At 39.4% G+C, this 20,709-nt stretch overlaps 1 protein-coding gene across 1 annotated transcript; it reads left to right on the top strand.

The window, feature by feature from the left end:
• The first annotated feature begins 12,229 nt into the window (after nucleotides 1-12,229).
• On the top strand, nucleotides 12,230-12,652 carry LOC141628166 (putative mitochondrial protein AtMg00860). The gene has a single exon (XM_074441340.1). The coding sequence runs from the start codon at nucleotides 12,230-12,232 to the stop codon at nucleotides 12,650-12,652; it is 423 nt and encodes a 140-aa protein (XP_074297441.1).
• Nucleotides 12,653-20,709: the final 8,057 nt, after the last annotated feature.

The following is a 20,709-nucleotide window of genomic DNA, read 5'->3' as shown; positions in this document are numbered from 1 at the left end:
TTATACGGGTCGGGTTTATACGGGTTTTGGGTCGGATTTAGGGTCAAAACGGGTCAGATTAACGCCTTTTTTAAAAAAAATTATTTTCTTTAATTATACTTATAAACACATAATTATTCTTAATTTTTTTTATTATTATCTAGTTTAATATATGATATTAGTAAGATTAAACATTTTTTGCATAATATTTTCAATATCACACCGTTATACGAACGGGTCGATATGGGTTTCGGGTCGGGTTAGGGTAAAAAAAACGGGTCAGAGGTGATGAGGTGGCAGTGCTGACGTGGAGTGCGATTCCACGTAATACGATGAAAGTGACGGTGTGACACATACTTCGAAGTGATGACGTGGCATGTGATCGAGGTGATGACGTGGCAGTGCCGACATGGAATGCGGTTAGATGTAACACGGTGAAAGTAATGCGTGGCACACACTTCAAGGTGATGACGTGGCATGTCGCCTGAAATGATGACATGACAGTGCTCACGTAGAATATGGATTGACGTAATATGGTGAAAGTGACGGTGTGGCACACACTTTGATGTGATAACGTGGCATATGGTTCAAGATGATGACGTGACATCCGTATATATACATATCTTTCCTTAAAATTCTATAAGTCAATACCTATTTGACATTATCAATTTTAAGGAAGATATATTGCCTTGACCCAACGGTCAACCCGTTACGGGTCGGGTTTCGACCCGCTATTTACGGGTTAAAACGGGTTCGGGTATTTTTCGGGTTCGGGTTGAAAACACCGGGTTATTTGCGGGTTATTTACGGGTCGGGTTACGGTCGGTTTTCGGGTCGGGTCAGGTTTTGACAGGTCTAGTCGGGATTGATAGGTTTAGTATCGTTATTTCTCAATAACTTTATTTTTAACATTACCTTGTATCAATTACATTATAATTTTTACTTCTCGAACCTCGTCCTCATCTTAACGGTTTAAGAGAATGCTCCCACTCATTTCAATGAGTCTTTGCTTTGAGAAGCAAAATTGAATTCATGAAGATTACTCTTCATTTGTTCGTTTTAGTCTTAAAACTTTCATTGAAGTGGTTGCGTTATTTTGGTCAATTACGAATTCTGAAAATCTAATCACCAAAACAATTTATCGCTTCAAGGTACTTAATTCAATTAAGTATATGAAGCATAATCCATTGTAAGTAGAAGTGTTAGTCAAGAATCAAAAACCTGTTTGATAATGAATAACTTTAATCTATACTCTTTACAAGATATCCTTAGCAATGGTTCGTTTGAGGTTTTAGAAGCAAATTCAAATTTTGTCTTTAGTTACGATGTTTTAATGGAGATTTGTATCAAAATCGAAATGATATCGTATATGAATTGTGGTAAAGAAATAGAACAATATAAAAACGGAATAGTGGAAAACATAACATTTATCGTTTTATTAATACTTGTAAATAACAAGTAAAGCATTTACATAGTGACCTCTACCCAACTATGATAAATGATTCCAAGACCCAAATTCATATCAACTTAGGCACGGGGTAGCCGATGAAACCTTTATCAATATAACTCGGTGGATTAACCTTTTAATCGATTATACTTTTAGAACTTTTGGTTGATAAAATTACTCTAATGTTTATCTATAGCCCAAAACACATCAACAAGGGCACGGGGTAGCCGATGAAACCCTTATCAATTACTTTTGTTGAGTTCAATCCAAATTTCGAATAAATGTGTCCATTATCCAAACCCATATTAACTTAGGTACGGGGTAGCCGATGAAACCCTCATCAACATGAATTCGGTGGATTAGACATTTATCACCCACTTCCCCTACGTAACAAGGTTTGTACCCCGGGGTAGCCGAGTGCACTCCCTCGCGAAATAGGTTTTCATGGTTTCTACTATTTGGTAAGGCTATGTCTCAATTAATTGTTTTAGCGAGAGGTCATGTCAATTTATTATCTATCACGTTTTAAGTGAACTAAAGCGGTGAACTACGATAATTTTAATTGACACGGTCGATAAACTCGATAAAAGAAGATGCATGTTTTAGTTATGGCGATTTAGCGATGCATGTGACATAAAATAAAATGCAAGCATAAAAATAAATAAATAAATCCTAGTATGGCCTTTCCTAAAATAGAAAAACTATTTAACTATTACATATTCGGAAACCAACTCCATTGGTCCCTTGAACTTCGGTTGTGGCACGCATCTCGAGGTAACACCGTCTTTATGTATCGCCATTCTTGAAGAAATTCGTCTTTGGGAACTCCGGAATGAATAAAATTACATAATAAATTACATAATTTCCTATTATACATTTGTAACTAAAATAAAATAAATCTATTAAATTACAAAACGGTGATACGAGATCACAATAAAATTACAACTGAATCGATATTCCCATACATATCGGGAAATACCAATTAAATCTAAGGCCATACTAAGTAAAATTACATAATTCAAAAATTATATAAATTAAAATTATGACAATCATAAAGAAAATGCATCATTATAATATGTATGAACATGCTCAATTTTATGCTTAATTGCCTTTAATAAGCCAATATCGTATATTACTCGGTTTTTACGGATTTGTGTGATTCCAACATTTTATAATCACAAAATTACATAAATTCATATTTATGCATAAGTTAATTAACCTAACCTCTTAGGACTCAAAATTTAGTCTTCACTTATAATTTGACCATAATTAACTGATATTTATAAAATTGTTCATTAATGGACTAAAATTACAAAAATAAGCTATAAACTTCAAATAAATCACAAAATTTCAAATAAATTTGAAATTTGAAATTTAAACTCATGAACATTCTGAAAAAATACCATGACTCTCATAATGTTCAAAAACTTAGGTTAAAAATTTCGAAATTTTTCCGGAAAAACAATGTTGCGGTTTATCGGTTTTGACTAAAATAATCATAAAAATATGGGAAAAATTATATTCATTAACTTTTCAATTTTAGATCTGAAAAAGACAATAAAAAGCAACATTAGACGTTTTTCCTAAGTCATAGATTATGTTTTATTAATTTTTCACAAATAATGTCACTATTTATGCTATTTTTCTTCAAAAATCCATAAATCATGCAAAAAGACTTCTTTATAGCCATTTATTTTACACACATCTTGTAAAATTCCATGTGACAACATATTAAATTTCTATGACCAGATTCAAAATTTAACTCATATTAACCTATTTTTCACTTAAATCCGAATTTAATAATGAAAAATCCATTTTTCGAGCATAACAAGTCCAAAAATTATGAAAATTTACAGGTTATCTCAAAATAATATATGTGACAACATATCCAAAAATCACTGGAAAATTCTAAGTATAGCTAATTTTAGACCGAAAATGACATTTTTACTCATAAAATCATATTTAAATGCCATTCTTGTATAATATGAACAATAAAAATCCGTAAATTTAACCAAAATATCCTAAAACATTTTAGGACCAGAAATTTTAACATGCATGAATTAATTTCGTGATATATCATAATAACACAAATTTTACAAGTTTTATATGTTAATCTTTATAACTCGGAAAAACTTTTAACCGATTTGCATGCAAACAACCATTGCTCTTGATATCGATTGAAGGAAAGTAGATCTATGTACTCAACATATTCATATATGCTTTAATTTAAGGGATATTCTACCATGTACCCTCGAGTTTTTTGGTTTTCTACGGTGTACCCCTACAATTTTGAAATTCTATGGTGTACCCTTAAATTTCTTATTTATTTCTCTATTATGGCCTTATTTAACCCTCGTTAACTTTATCACTATCAAACAACCGTATTTTGACCTTTATAATAACTCGTGAATGTTGTATCACCATCCTATGTGAAAAGTATCACAAATAACTTTTAATAAGCACAAACTACTCTTAAGAACCTTAGTTATGATTCATGAAATGATAATGGAGATTTGAAGAATTTCAGTTAGATTCGTATACTGTTGGGTGTGTTAATGGGTAACCGACGAATTAATAAGTAAATGGTTAGGTTATCGAGTAATGAGAATGCTGAATAAACGATTTAATAAGCCAATTAACAAACTTGCATATTAAAGACAAAAACTAAGGTCATGGTATAGACTATTGTGTAGAGTTCAGGGGTACATCATAGAATTTTAAAATTGTAGGGGTACATCGTAGAAAGTTGAAAAACTCGAGGGTACATCGTAGAATTTCCCTTAATTTAATTTGTCACAAAATTAACAAGTGATCTTATGCATGCAAACAATATAAAATATAGAGAAGAAACCATCATCTTACATTGTGATTTTCGGATTTATGGGCACAAGTGAGTTCACCTACTCACTTGTTCTTGAGCTCTCCAAATGGAAGAACAAGGATTCAAGTATAGAATCCCTCCCAAAAGCATATACCCAAGGAAATCTCTTAATAACTAATATTATTTAGATCTAGTAATAATATTAGTTTTACTATAAAATTGACACAAATAAATTGCATTTTACTCTTGAAAATCTCGGTCAAGAGGGAGTATATGTGAGTTTATTTCTCTAGAATTATCATAAATTGTAGAGAGTTTTTATTGCATTTTCTTACTCTAGAAAATTAGATGGGAAGAATGAATAATAATGTAAAAGAGAAAAGCTCTTCTCTCTTTCTTGTGGGTGGCCGAAAAAGAGCATTGGGTAGTATGCCCAATGCCTTTTGTTTTTGCTCTTCTCAAAAGCTTAGGCTTGCAAGGCTAGTAGGTAGTCTTTAATAATTATGTTTTCCACTAATATGAAAACACAATATTAACCCAACACTCCCTCTAATTTCGGCACTTTCATAATAAAATGGATGGTCCATTTTATTTTGTCATTTGTCAATTTTGTCACATGTAACATGTTACATGACATGTCACAATGTAATGTATTTTTAACATATTAAAAATCAACATACTCATAAAATATGTCATCTACAAAATTGACTAGTAATTCGTAATTACTCGTGCCAAAATGTTTCCAAATTATAAATTACAACATTCTGTATTTATAATAATTTATTCATTCCGTTTCAATTGTTTTCGTAAACAATAATTTCATCTAAGTAATAAAACAATTCGATTACTTAGACCGTGTCTCATTTAATCATATTTACAATAAGATACGTAAATTATACTCACAAAATCATCCGTCAATTTTAAGCAATTTAATTAACTCGTATCGGTATACGATTAATTAAATAATCAATTAAGAGTATTTCCCTATAGGTATGACCTAAGGGGATCAACTGATCACCACCGTCGAACGACAGTAATGTCAAACTCTAGTCAGCCAATCATTACCGATATGTGTGGACCAGTTGACTGTAAAATATTACATCCCACATGTATTCTTAAAATGAGATTTAATAATGATATTTAAATCATGTAATCGCACTATTGTTGAGGACACATTTCCCAACAGAAGTATGTGAGTGATCCGTCACATGTGTTAGAGGCAGAGAACTTAGAGCTAGATGAGTCCTTATCATATCTTGAGGTGCCTAAGCAGATTCTTCATCGAAAGGTTAGGAAGACTAGGAGTGGTGAGACAGTTTTGCTTAAGATCCTTTGGTCTAACCACGAGACTGAGGAAGCTACATGGGAACCAGAGGAAGCTATGAAAGAGCGATACCCATTTCTGTTTGATTAGGTATGTATGGTTACGGGGACGTAACCTTGTTTCTTTTAGGGGGGAAGGAGATGATCGCAAAGAGTTTCAAACCGTTTTTATACCCTTTTTGTATGTTGTGTCGGTATGTTTGTCGGGATGAGTTGGGTTGGTACCATGTTTTATGTTGGGTTTTGTTTTGTTAGTGAGTCGGAAGCGTTGGGGGAGTACCTCTGTTTAGTAGTTGTTTGAACTTCGGGGACGAAGTTCTTTTCAAGGAGGGAAGACTGTAATACTCCGTATTTATGAGTCTTCGGGTACTCTATCGAGTAGGCCTTACTCTGTCGAGTAAGGGTAAGTTGCGTTTTAGAAAAGTTTCTGACCTATTGGGTACTCGATCGAGTAACTACGATACTCGATCGAGTAAGGAGGTACTCGATCGAGTACCTTGGGTACTCGATCGAGTAGCCGGTTTTACGGGGAGTTTTCTCGGGTTTTGTTAATTATGCGATTAAGATATATAACCTTCCGTCATTGTTTCTAAATCACTTTTGCAAAACCTAATTTACTGTTTAAGAGAGAAAGCAAGGAAGTTCACCATCTTAATCGCATTGTTAGCAATTCCCGGAGTTTGGAAGGTCAGTTCTCATCGTTGATTATACCGTTGAGTTCCTTGCGTCGAGGGTAAGATCTATGTACCCTTTTTATTGTCTTTCCTTTGTTTTGGTTAAACCCTAATTTAGGGATTTGGGGGTTTATGTATAGTATGTGATTTGGTAGCGTTTGTATGTTGTATGATAGGAGGAGGTTTCATAGAGGAAGCTTTTTGATACAGCAGTAGAGATCGTCTGATAGTGTGCTTTCCAGGTAGGATTTCCTACTCAGTATTAGTCCCATAATGGGATGATTGTGGATGTGTTGAGATTGATTGTTTGATATAGTAATTGTATTGTGATTGTGATTGTGATTGTGATCGTTGTCTATGGTTCTCGAGGCGTGTCCTCGGCTGAGTGGGGTCACTTGCGGGAGTGGCTTCACGCCCTAGTTTCGCCTTCTGTGGAACCCGCCAAAGAAGGGATGTGCACATTAATGGACAGGGTTATCGCTCACTATGTGGAGCGGGGATTTGGTGGGTACGGCTGCGGTCCCCCACTGGCAGGGCTGGTCCAGTGGACAGTCAGTGATTGAGATGATTGGAATTGGCGTGACTGTGTGTGTGTGTGTGAGTTAAGTCATGTCTGTTTATCTTATTGTTAATATATATTGAGTTGTGTGATTAGTACTGACCCCGGTGTTGTTTTGTAAACCTGCGGTGATCCATTCGGGGATGGTGAGCAGATATTGAGCAGGTATGAGATGAGTACTGGGATAGCTGGGATTGCCACGACATGATGATAGGAGTCTTCCGCTGTAGCTTATTAGTCTATTTACATTTCAGTTAGAATAGTTAGTTTGAGAACATGTATTACACTTTTGGTTTGGTTTTGAGAATTGTAACTCTTCGCTAAGTATTTATATTTAAACGTTGTTTCTTCATTGTTTATTTGATTATCATTGCCTCGGGTAACCGAGATGGTAATGTCTTCATACCTGAGAGGTCCTGGTAAGGCACTTGGAGTATGGGGGTGTTACAGAATGGGTCATATAGTCGTCTTTCGTTAGGTATGACTCCCTGGTTACGAAATTCAACTTGGACCAATCCAAGCTCTTATCAAGTTCATTAGCAATGCGGGTGATGAGGCCACCCATACAAATACCCACTCTTTGACTCGGAGCATTGGAAAGCTTTTGTAAGTGGAGGGCCATATGATGTGCAACATTAATTTGGTAAGGTTTGGGTTTTGTGAAGATGTAGGATCCTAAAATCTCCAATTCGTCGGTTCTAAAATTCCAAGGTTCATCTCGCCCAAAGACCGTCCAACCCATAAACCTCTGCGAAACCCGTATTTCAGCATTGTGACAAGAATAATGGAAACCTGAAATGGCTTTTCATACCTTGGAATAATGGAAGCCCTTCGGTACCTTATGTGAATGCGCATCTTCCAACCAAAAAATTCTAGCAAACTAGGATAAGGAGATGGAGTAATCTTTCCTCATTAATCGGAAATTAAGAATTGCAACCACTCCCGAATGCCGGTGTTGTTCGATTCTCAAAGAACTTAGAATTTCCAAGTGAGGCAGGGATAAGTTCTTTCGTGTAAATTGTACATACCTTTTATCCCAACACCCTTAAACAAAACATCGGTTTCTTTGTCCAACCCTAGGTTTCTCATTAAGGGGCAAAAGATAAAGCGAGTACATTGAAGGGGCCATTTTTTAAAGAGCATGAATTTACCTTTTTGAGTCGTAGGCACGAACTCAAGGCCTGAAAAATCTGGATCGGAAAACATATCCGAGCTCGCCGCCGCAACCATTTTCGCTTGAGCCCTTGCTAGATCCTCACGAGTTCTCTTCGATGCCATTGAGGAGGTTGATGGAAGGGTTAGTGTTAATAGGGATGAGGGAGGTTGATGAAGTGAAGGATTTGATTGAGAGTGAGGGAGTTTCGTTGAGTTTTGAGAGAGGAATGTAAGTTTAGAGAGAAAGAAAATTTGGAATTATGAATAAAATAAAGGGGATCTCATGTGTTTAACTGAGGTTTCAGGGCCTCCCAGCCGGTGTCACCCGGCTGGGGGTTCTTCCCTTTTTCAAAATTTTTCGAATTGTTTTTCAAAGAACAAATCTCTCGGTGCCGGTGGGGGCATCGGCTGCCGGTCCACCAGCAGAGAGTTCCTTCATCTCTCAAATCCTTCGTTTGTTCAGTTATATGTTGTCCCAGTCGGTTGTCGGCCTACCGACAGGGGACTAATCTCTCCTCAATATTTGACTTGTGTTTGCAGCAGGAGCTGACACACAGGGCTCTGCTAATCATAGCCCCAGCCAGGGTTCATGCCAACAGTCCACACAACCACCTCAAACCCACCCAATGCCTAGGCCACCAGAAGATTTACAAGATCAAGTTATCAGTTGCCAATCTGGCCAACTGATAATGTCCTTAATTAAGCTTCAAGAAGACCTTAAAATCCAGGGTTAATGTTCAGGTTAAGTTCAGTTGCAAATAATAAAGCAAAAACAAATGGTAGATGGAATGTCACTGTTAGAAAAATCTAGTTTCCTCATTTGATCAGGCAAAGACTAAGCCAAGAATTCGAGGCCTTTTGGGAACATACTACAAAGCATCTTCTGCTTAAGACAAGAGGTGGTTGCAGCTTTGAACTTATGAGAAAAGCAAACAACCTGCACCAGAACAAAACAAAGAGGACTGACAGTCTGAAATCTTCTGGTTTTACCTATGCTTTCACTTTTACCTTAGATGACCTTATTTGTAAAATATTATCGTATGTTGTATGTTTCCTAGCTTAATTTTTAGCCCTTTGATGAGACTGTACTCGAATTGTATTAAAGGCTGGCCTATATAAGGACCATTGCCTACAACTGTGAGGACAGGCTATTTTGAATTAATTTAAAAGCTGATATTTCTTCTCAACCAAATCAAACTTGTGTTAACCTGTAGTTTGATCCCAGGACTAATAATTAACTTGTGCTAGTCTGTAGTTAATGGATCAAAGTCTTTTGGCATTGCTAAATTAATTTTGTGCTCAGCCGTGAATCAGTTTAACTATGTTGTTCAGCTTTGAGTCTTGAATCCCGTGTTCATCTGTAGATTTTAGGCTTAGATGTGTCAAGTTAACTTCTTAGATTTCTTGTGAACATTTCTGTGGAGATATAAAGATTTAACTATATTAGTTCATCATTTTTTTATTACAGAAATCAGTCCTGCAATTAGGCTTATCAGAATTCATCTGTCAGAATAGTTTGTTGGATTTATTAAAAAAAATTAGAGGGTCTTAAAAATTCGGAAATTTGACTCAGAGTTGGTTTATATATCAAATTTAATTGTCACAAATTTTCATGAATTTTATGGGCCATTTGATATTTTAATTTAATTTCTGAAGTTCATGGCTTGTAGAATTGTCAGGTAAAGTTTCTGTCATATTTCCCCTTTTCTGGGACAATCCTGGGGTTTTATACTGCAAATTGGTACCTAGACCCAGGTTATAACACAATTCCAACTTTGTGTTAGTCTTGGGCTGAGAGTCTTGTGAGTTCATCATCCCTAACTACATTAAAAATACAAAAACAACCATGAGTGAAGATAGACTTCCTGGAATAGAATAAAAAGTGGACCTGTTAGCTGGAACTGTCAATGTTATGGTGAATGCCTTGAATGTAGTCGTGGTTAACATTCCAAATCCACCTGGAAGAAGACCACCACCAGGCAGAGGCAGGGGAAGAGGTCGTGGATTCTTTGTGGGGGAAAGAAGAGGTCAACAGTTACAAGATGAAGGAGAGCTGTCAGATTCAGATGAAAGCAATAGGACTCATGATGAGTTTCCTGAACACACAGACAAGCATTTAAAGGTAGAAATTTCTGAGTTTTCTGGTAGTGTTAATCCTGATGATTTGTTAGAATGGATTTGGGATATTGAGAAAGTCTTTGAGTATAAAGGTTATACTGATGTTAAAGCCTTTAAAGTTGCTTTCTTGAAACTGAAAGGGTATGCTTCTCTATGTTTGATAACCTGAAACGCCAAAGACTTAGAGAAGGAACGAAACCTCTTAGATCTTGTTCTAAACTTAAAAAGAAAATGATGAGTAAATTTGTCACTAAAGATTATACTCAGGATTTATTTATCAAACTGTCCAAGCTTAGGCAAGATAAGAGACCCGTTGAGACCTATTTGAGGGAGTTTGAGCAACTGACCTTACAATGTGCGATCAATGAAAAACCTGATCAAAGGATTGCTAGGTTTCTTGAGGGTCTGGATAAAAATATTGCTAGCAAGGTTAGGATGCAACCACTATGGTCTTATGATGATGTTGTTAATCTATCACTGAGAGTTGAAAAGATGGGAAAGACCAAAGCCATAGTATCTAAACCTACTGATAGACCTGTGTACAAACCTTTTAGTGGTGTCAGGATTGGTGAGACACCTAAGCCAACAACCCAACCTATATCTGATAAAAGAAAGGGAGTCCTTACCAAGAAAACCAACATAAATCCAAATGATGGGAAGATTAAATGCTTCCAATATTAGGGTTATGGTCATTACAGAAACGATTGCCCTAAAAAAGGGTAATGACAGCAATAAAAGTCGAGGAATGGGAAGAGGAAGGATTGGTTCAATATGAACATGAGGATCCTATGGTGGAGGAGACAATTGCCGAGGAAGGGCCAAGCCAGGATGTGATCATGGGTCACCATGATACAGGTCACAGTCTGGTTTTATGGAGGGTGATGAATTCTCAACAAGCGCCTTTGGAAGAGGACCAAAGGTCCCTCCTTTTCAGAAGCAGATGCACTATTCAGGGGAGAGTTTGCAACTTTATCATTGATGGGGGAAGTTGTACTAATGTGGCATCTTTCACCTTTGTTGAGAAGCTCAATCTCAGCACTCAGGAGCATCTACACCCTTACAAGCTCAGATGGTTGAACAAGGGAGTTGAGGTTAAGGTTGACAAACAATGTCTGGTCCCTTTTTCAATTGAGAGTGTTTACAAAGATAAAATCATGTGTAATGTTGTTTCTCTAGATGCTTTCCACCTACTGTTAGGGAGTCCATGAGAGTTTTATAAGAACTCAGTTCACCAAGAGAGGAGTAATACTTATTCCTTCAAGCAAGGTAGCAGGAAAATCACATTGACTCCTCTACCCCCTAATCAGAAGAGTTATGGACGTCCGAGCGTGAATGGGGGACTTAACGGGGTCTTATTCCTATCTGAGGTAGAAATGATTAAGGAGATGCAGCAAGAACAACCTGTTCTTATCTTGCTGTCAAAGGAAGTTGCAGAGAAGGAGGAGCCTCAGGTTCCCGCAGGAGTTAAGACATAGATAGAGCAGTACCAAGATGTCTTTCCTGCTGAATTATCAAGTGGATTACTACCACTGAGAGGCATTGAACATCATATTGACCTTGTGCCAGGATCTGTACTCCCTAATAGACCTACATACAGGTGTGATCCTAATGCTAAAAAAGAACTGCAACAACAATAGATAAGCTGATGGATAAAGGATTTGTGAGGGAATCCTTGAGTCCTTGTGCTGTGCCAGCTATGTTGGTTCCTAAGAAGGATGGATCTTGGAGGATATGTATTGATAGCGGAGCCATCAACAACATCACAGTCAAATACAGGTTTCCCATACCTAGGCTGGATGACATGTTAGATGATCTGAGTGGTGTTATGATCTTTTCTAAGATTGATCTCAGGCAAGGCTATCACCAAGTGAGAATCATGGAAGGTGATGAGTGGAAGACTGCTTTCAAAACAAAGCATGGGTTGTATGAATGGATTGTGATGCCATTTGGATTATCAAATGCTCCTAGCACATTTATGAGATTAATGACAGAAGTGCTGAGGCCATGTTTGGGAAGGTTTGTTGTTTATTTTGATGATATACTGATCTACAACAAAACTGAAGATGAGCACCTGAGCCATCTATAGTTTGTGTTTAAAATTCTGAGAGACAACAAACTATTTGGTAAATTGGAGAAGTTTACATTCCTGACTGATGAGTTGGAAGTTCTTGGGATATATTATCTCTGGGAGGGGAATTTCTGTGGACCAAGATAAAATTGAGGCAGTTAAGTCTTGGCCAATTCCTAAGAACATCACTGAAGTGAGAGGCTTTCATGGCCTAGCATCATTTTACAGAAGGTTCATTAAGAACTTCAGTGCTGTTGCTAGCCCAATTACAGAATGTATGAAGAAGGGTGAATTCAAATGGACTGAGAATGCTCAACAAGCATTCAAAATGATTAAGAAACTGCTGTGTGAGGCACCTATTCTCAGGTTGCCTAATTTTAATTGTCTGTTTAAAGTGGAATGTGATGCCAATGGTATTGGCGTAAGAGCTATGCTGATAAAAGAAAAGAAACCCGTGGCTTACTTCAGTGAAAAGCTGAGTGGAGCCAAGCTGAGCTACTCCACCTAAGATAAAGAGTTCTATGCAATTATCAGGGCTCTTATGCATTGGGGCCACTACCTGAAGCCCAAACCTTTTGTATTGCATTCAGATCATGAGGCTTTGAAATATATCAGTGGCCAACACAAGCTTAACCATAGACATGCTAAGTGGCTTGAGTTCCTTCACTCATTTACATTTTCAAGAAAGTATAAGGAAGGCAAGCAAAATTTTTTTGCTGATGCCCTATCAAGAAGGTACTCAATGCTAACAGTCATACATTAGAAGGTTTAAGAGTTTGAATTTATGAAGGAGCTATACAAGGATGACCCCGAATTCTATAAGGACTGGTTAGCTTAGCCAGAAGAAGCTAGGATTCATGGATCCAAATCTCAGCTGCAGAAAGGATTTTTATTTCAGGGAAATAAACTCTGTGTTCCAAGAGGTTCATACATAGACTTGCTGATCAAATAAGTCCGTTCTAGTGGTTTAGGATGACACTTTGGAGTGTAGAAAACACTTGAAATATTGCAGGACTAATTCTATTGGCCCAAGATGATGGGATATGTCCAAATTGCCCTAAGGAGGAGTTCTGTTTGTGAACGAGCTAATAGTTTATTTCAATCTGGCCCTGATACTCCATTTCCAGCGCCAAGCAATCCTTGGGAGAATGTCAGTATGGATTTCATGGTAGCATTGCCAAGAAGTCAGAAAGGCAATGATTTTATAATGGCGGTTGTTGACAGATTCAGCAAGATGGCTCATTTTATAGCTTGTAAGAAAACTGAGAATGCTGCAAGCATTGCTGAGCTTTACTTAAAAGGAGATTATTAGATTATATAGAGTCCCTAAAACCATTGTATCTGACAGGGATGTCAAGTTTATGAGCTACTTCTGGAAGACCTTATGGAGGCTGCTAAACACAAGATTGTTGTTTAGTACATCTCATCATCCAGAAACAGATGGCCAAACTCAGGTCACTAACAAGACATTGGGGATTATTTTGAGGTGCATTTTTAGCAAGTCATTGAAAGGCTGGGATTTGAAGCTATCTCACGCTGAATTTGCCTTCAATAAAGCTCCAGCATCTATAACAGGCCACAGTCCATTTGAGGTGGTCTATGACATCAATCCTCAAATGCCCTTAGATCTGTCAAGTATGCCTAAGGAAGAAATGAATTATGATGCTAAGAAACGAGCAGACCATATGCTAAAATTATATGCTGCAGTCAAGAGACAGATTGAGAAAGCTAATGAATCTTATCAGAAGCAGGCCAGGGTTCTAAAGAAGAAGAAATTATTTGTTCAAGGGGACCTGGTATGGATTCATCTCAGAAAAGAGAGGTTCCCAACTAAAAGGAAGAACCAGTTAATGTCAAGAGCTGAAGGTTCATTTGAGGTCATTGAAAAGGTTGGTCCAAATGCTTACAAGATTGACCTTCCTGGTGATTATGGGGTGCATGAAACATTTAATATTGGAGATGTGCATCCATACTATAGCGAGTCTGAGGATGAAGAGGAATCAGACTTGAGGTCAAGCCCTTTTCAACCTGGGGATGCTCCAGTGGGAGCTGACACACAGGGCTCTATTGATCATAGCCCCAGCCAGGGTTCAGGCCAACCATCCACACCAACCAACTCAAACCCACCCAATTCTCATGCCACCAGAAGATTTACAAGATCAAGTTATCAGTTGCCAATCTGGACAACTGATAATGTCCTTAATTAAGCTTCAGGAAGACCTTAACATCCAGGGTTAAAGTTCAGGTTAATTTCAGTTGCAAGTAATAAAGAAAAAGCAAATGGTAGATGAAATGTCACTGTCAGAGAAAGATAGTTTCCTCATTTGATCAGGCAAACACTAAGCCAAGAATTCGAGGCCCTTTGGGAGCATACTACAAAGAACACAAAGCATCTTCTACTTAAGACAAGAGGCAGTTAGAGCTTTGAACTTATGAGGAAAGCAAACAACCTGCACCAGAACAAACCAAAGTGTACTAACAGTCTGAAATCTTTTGTTTTTACCTATGCTTTCACTTTTACCTTAGTTGACCTTATTTATAAAATATTATCTTACATTGCACGTTTTCTATATGAATTTTTAGCCCTTGTATGAGACTGTACTCGAATTGTATCAAAGCCTGACCTATATAAGGACCATTGCCTCCAAGTGTGAAGGACAGACTATTTTGAATGAATGTAAAACCCGAGATTTCTTCTCGACCAAATCAAACTTGTGTTAACCTGTAGTTGGATCCCAGGTCTGATAATTAACTTGTGTTAGTCTGTACTTAATTGATCAAAGTATGTTGGCATTGCTAAATTAATTCTGTTGTAGATACCCAGTATCTGCTGAGACTCCAACAAACACCCGATGATTATCGGACTACAACATGTTTTGGAATCGCGGCGTTTGATCGACAGTTTGTGTACAACTTTACGCCGGAAAACTTAAAACGATTTCAAAAATAAAACATTTCAAAACATTTCAAAAATACCTAGAGTATTTAATGCACGGAGACGGGGTCGCAATGACACTAACTAGAGTCAAAACCGACACCGGATCAAAAACCGACTCAAAAATTCAAATCCCGAGTCCAACAACGAGTCAAACCGAGTCAACCACAAAAACAAAATATCTCAAAGCCTTCTATGCTAAGTTTTCCCGGATTCATATTGGTCAAGTACAAAACATGTGACTACAAAACCTAGGATAGAACAAATCATGATTGCGTTTGTTGTGAAAGCGACAACACAGCTCGAAGACCGCGACGTGGCTCGCGCCTCTTTGAGCAGCCCAGATGGCCACGTCGCTCAAAACTCACACAACCACTCATTCTCCTATAAATACCCCTCAAATGCCACCCATTTGAGAGTTACGCGAGTGTCCGCCCCCTCTTTTCTCCCTTAAAATTCTCGACTCGAATTCTAAAGTCACAATCCGACGCGTATTTACGACCTACCGATCCTAAACACGAGCCTTACACATTTTTTGGTACCGTCATCGTGCATTAAACCACTTGACCTACCACTTCGACCACAACACCATCACTAAACTTTTAAAACACTCTTTTACTTACCAAAACGGTTTTAAACCGAGTTTTTTCCGATCAAACGAGTTGTTACACTTACGTCGGTAACTCGCCATAACCAAACATGTAAGTATGAAGGTGTAAAAATCGTCTTTTATTATGTTTCCATTTGTTTCATGACTCTAACATGCTAAAACATGCATAACATGAACCAAAATATGGAATAAACGAGCCAAAACTGATTTTTGGTCTGAGGTAGAAACCCCTTAGGTCGCCAACTGGCTCGCACCTAATTGGGGTATTCAGACCAGAAATCAACCGTGTTTGTTCTCGTCATTTCCCTTAATCCATTTTTCATATTTGTAATTGGTTTTTACCATTTCAAGTATTTTCGAAACCTTTTTGTTTCGTTTCACATGTTTTAACCATAAAGCATTTTTCACCCTTGGTTCTTCATACCGTGACGGTTAAATCCGTGTTTGGGTGATAATATTTGGTTAATGACATTTAGAAGGTATTTTGAAGCCTTTTATTTCATTTATTTACATTTCCAAATAAACATATTAGTCACCAACACAAAATCATTCTTGGTTCTACATACCATGCCGATTTTAACCCGGGTACGATGACGAGTATCTACTAATTACATTCAAAATGGACTTAAAACAATTAGTCCATAATTATTTTCCAAAACTATTCATGTCAAGTTTGTCAAATCGAACCCGACACCGAATATTATCAAATAATGATGATTATTCGTGTCTAGTTCTTCAAATCAACAAATGCGGTCTAAACGACCCTTTCAAAATCAAACCGGGTTCAAATACCCATTTTCAACACGTTTTATCACGTTTTCTAAAAGGTCAAAACACGGCATACAACCGTTGGCTAACCCGCGCCTCAAGCAGGCCTTTTCTTTCTCATTTTCAAAACCAGAGGGAGGCTCCTTACACCGCCGGCTGGCTCGCGCCTCTTATAGCCGTCTGGTACAGGGCCTGTTCCCTTCCAGCATAAGTCTAGGACGATCCCAACTCCGGCTAACCCGGATATAAGACGGATCAGATGACTATTCATTTATTCAAAACCATATTTGCAAAATGCCTTACTAAGACAAATGGATCATGTTATACACCCTAAACCTGATACGGTAAATGGATGTTTAATTTCCGTCTTGCATGCAAATCAACCATTAATCCAACTCGACATATTATACTTGATACTTAGATTAAATCAACCGACTTAGAAAGCTCTCACATGTTAGGTTTAAATCATTGGATGTGCATTCATGCATTTAAACCGTTTTATCAACTTTTGCATTCAACCAACCAAGATCGATCAAGTAGAGGCGCTAAACGGGCGGGATTGGGTGTCTGATTAAAGGGCTTCCCAATACGTACCTTCACCTCTTACTCAGATACTTTGGATAGTGGACGACCATATCCAGGGCGTACGAGAGTCATTCTAGAGATAAGATGCTAAAGAGGGACGATTTCCTTATCTTTAGTACCTATGTCAAACGCTGCTTTGTGCAGGTATAAAGTGGAATTCGAACGGGTTCCAGGCATCCCACAAATGCTTGGTGGTGACTCCGAACATCTCTAATCGTTTCGAGACCCTTACCGAGACGAAACCAGCCGATCTAAAACGATCCGATCGAAAGCATCTTTACGCCGCCGAGCGTGGCTTTCAAAAGACCGCTACATGTCCACCGATTGGCCTGGCGTGCAGGTGGCCCGCGACCGCGGACCTGTAGGTGGCCCCAAATCCACAGACCGAGACGTGGCCCGTGACCACAGATTGGCGACTCCGCTGGGGAGGACTAGGACACTTACGTCTTTGTGATCCCTAGATGGTGAGACTCGAACGAGGTCTTGGTTGGAATGCATTAATTGATATTACGGTCACGGTCGAGTTTCCTCGTCCGGGCCCACAACCTAACCCTTTTTGACCAATTGGCTCGTTTCGTCGGCGTGAGTTTTCTCATCCCCGCGTTTCGAATCCTGATTGAGTCAAGCATACCATTGACGTTATACATTTTGTTTCGTCAAAGAGCTTTCATCACTTTCGAGCACGAGGCTAGGGCACCCTCCTTACACATTTTGTTTGGATTGGTATCCCTCTCGCAAATCGGGGTTTGATTGCTTGGTGTGTAACCCACCCTTCTAAGCCAAAACCCGTGTCAGCATGATGCATAATATAATGAAGTGTGAGTGCTTATGTGCTATCTGATCATAAGTCCTTCCGTGTCATTTTAAAACTTTCAAAAACACCCTTTTCGCGCCGTTATAATGGCCATTTCAAAACTCGGTCTTTCGCTGACCGATGCACGCCTTTCTAGGCCGTCGTAATGACGAATTTCAAACCCGGTTTTGTATAACCATTTCAACATGCCTTTCTAGGCCGTCGTAATGACAAATTTAAAACCCGGTTTTGTATAACCATTTCAACACGCCTTTCTAGGCCGTCGTAATAACGATTTTCAAACCCGGTTTTGTATAACCATTTCAAATAACCTTTTTACGCCGTTGTAATCGCCGCGTCTAGACACGGATTTTAACCTGTTTCGCGCCGACAATGGCTCTCTTTCAAAACCCGAGAAAAGCACACACCCCTTTTCTAGAGACACTTTCGGATCCCGAGGACCACGCACCATCCCCGAGACCTTTTCAAACATTTCAAACTCGATTTCCAAAACATACAATTTTGAATTTCAAAACCGTCTTGGGAAACATTACAATGTTTTCCGAGCCGACTCGAACTTAAACCATCTTTTTCAAATAAACTTAAGACAACCCTTTTCAACTGATCGACTTGCGGAGATTTCTATCTTCGGAAGCCGTCAATAAAAGCGACAAATGAATCTTTTTGAAAATTTCTATTTTCGAAAACTTCAGTCCACCGTTCTAATTCCGCCTCGTGTCTATCGAGTCGAAGCAAACGTACTTATGGGTCTTTACTTATGAGTCGTCTCATCACGAGACCCGTCCAATGGCGTCACGCCGTCATGTTGGACTCGTGTCAAAGGTTCGGTCAAACACCGTCACGTCATAAATTGAGTCAGCACCGAGGGACCACACACGGTCACCCCGTCTTGTTGAGTCGATCTTTGTCTCGTCCTCTGTGTTGTCTGCGTTCAGTCTTGGAACCGTGTCGGATTGAGTTGTAATGTGAGCCGTTTTTTCGCCTCGAGCCATGGCCCCGTCTTCAACTTCGTCTCATCAACCACAACAACAATGATAACAACAGAGATGTCTCGATCATCTAGCTTGACCGCTTACCACTCTTAAGGTCACTCTGGATCGCGTCGAGACCCGTATCGACGCCCTGAAGAACAAGGAAATTGGGGAACATTGTACCCCACCTCTGACTGAAACCGAGAAGAGGCTGAAACTCTTGGAAGAATAGATCCTAGCCCGGGGTAACAATATCCACCTTGAAAATAACCGAAGGTTCGAACCTGTTGGGGATCAGTTACCTGACAACTTCACCCTGACTGATGTGCCCAAGTTCAAGGGAGTGGAGGACCCACTCAACCACATCCGTGCTTTCAACGATTACATGGCCATTAAAGGGGTCAAACAGGAGCTCTTTACCCGGATCTTCGCATCCTCTCTGGAACCGATTCCTCGCCAATGGTACCACTCCTTGGATCCGAAAAACCTTACTACTTGGGATGAGATCGCAGTTGAGTTTGCCAAACAGTATGCCGACAATGTCGAGATCCAGGCCAACACCCATACTCTCGAAGTGCTAACCCAAAACAACAAGGAATGGTTCACTGAGTTCCTAACCCGTTGGAGGAGGGTGAGCACTTAGTTGGTCAGTAAGCCAAGTGAATCAACTCTGGTCGAGAAGTTTGTCAACAACCTCCGCCCGGTTTATGCCAGCCTACTAAGGTATCAGAATATCAAAACTTTTCAAGATCTGCAGATTCTGGGGACACGTATCGAGGACGACCTCCGAAAGGGTGTCTTAGCAAAGACCACTGGCAGGGGTTATCAAGGATCCACCTCAACCGGATCCCGCCCTTATGGTCAGACAAACAAGATTGATGAGGTTAACCTTGTCGAACCATCTGCCAAGAAAACTAAACGCCCCAAGAGAGTGTTCACCAACATAGGGTCGACTTATGCAAGTACCTTGAAAAGGCTCATGGACCAAGGGAAGTTAGAACCGATCGGGCCCGCGCCGAACCCGGCCGACGCCAAGAAATCCCGATTTTGGAACCCCAACGCCTACTGCCAGTATCATCGACGGAAAGGGCATGATACCGAAAATTGCTTCAAACTCAAACACCTCATTCAAGACATGATTGAGAAGGCAGATTTGCCTATACCCCCACCAACTAAACCGAACAACATGACGAATCCCCTGGGAATTCACGCCATCTCTGACGATGAGTCGACCCTAGACTGCTCTCATCTCATCTTGCCGATTGACGACGAGGTGAATGTTCTGGAAAAGGATCCTTCAGACGGAGTGTTCGTGTTCAGTGCTGCCACCATGCTCACGATATTTCAGCAAGTGGAAGAGGCTATAGCCAGCCTCTCTGAGAGGATCACCCGACTCGACGACGCCTACCGTCGACTCATATTCAATCCCCCAACACCGCGTCCGAGGGATAATTCCCCAAGCATTCAAAACTACCCACCCCAGGATGGATTGCTCCGGCGACCATTCTGGCATAGACCTCACGAAAATCACCCTCAAAATAACTACCCTCAAAATAACAACCCCCACAAAAATCGCCCTCACAAAAATATCCCCCACAAGAACTACCCACCGAGGAATACCCCTCCAAGGTATCCTCGAGACCCTGAAATTAACGGCATATGGCGGGATGATGTTGAGGATGTCTATATCCTCCCGGGGAAGGAAAAGCGGACGAAGGAAATCGGACATCTCGGCCCGGTCCAGGACGTCCCTATCGAATCCGAGCAACTCAACGGTCGTTCCAACAACGAATGACCAAATCGTCCCAGAGGTGGACACTCAACCAAAGGCCCCGAGAACTCAATCCCGAAAAGCTCCGTAAAGCAAAAGCCGAAATCTCAA

Source organism: Silene latifolia, chromosome Y (assembly GCF_048544455.1).
Source record: "Silene latifolia isolate original U9 population chromosome Y, ASM4854445v1, whole genome shotgun sequence".
In the NCBI taxonomy this organism is placed as follows: Eukaryota; Viridiplantae; Streptophyta; class Magnoliopsida; order Caryophyllales; family Caryophyllaceae; genus Silene; species Silene latifolia.
The sequence above is the reverse complement of the archived record's forward strand: the minus strand, read 5'-3'. Positions and strand labels throughout refer to the sequence as shown.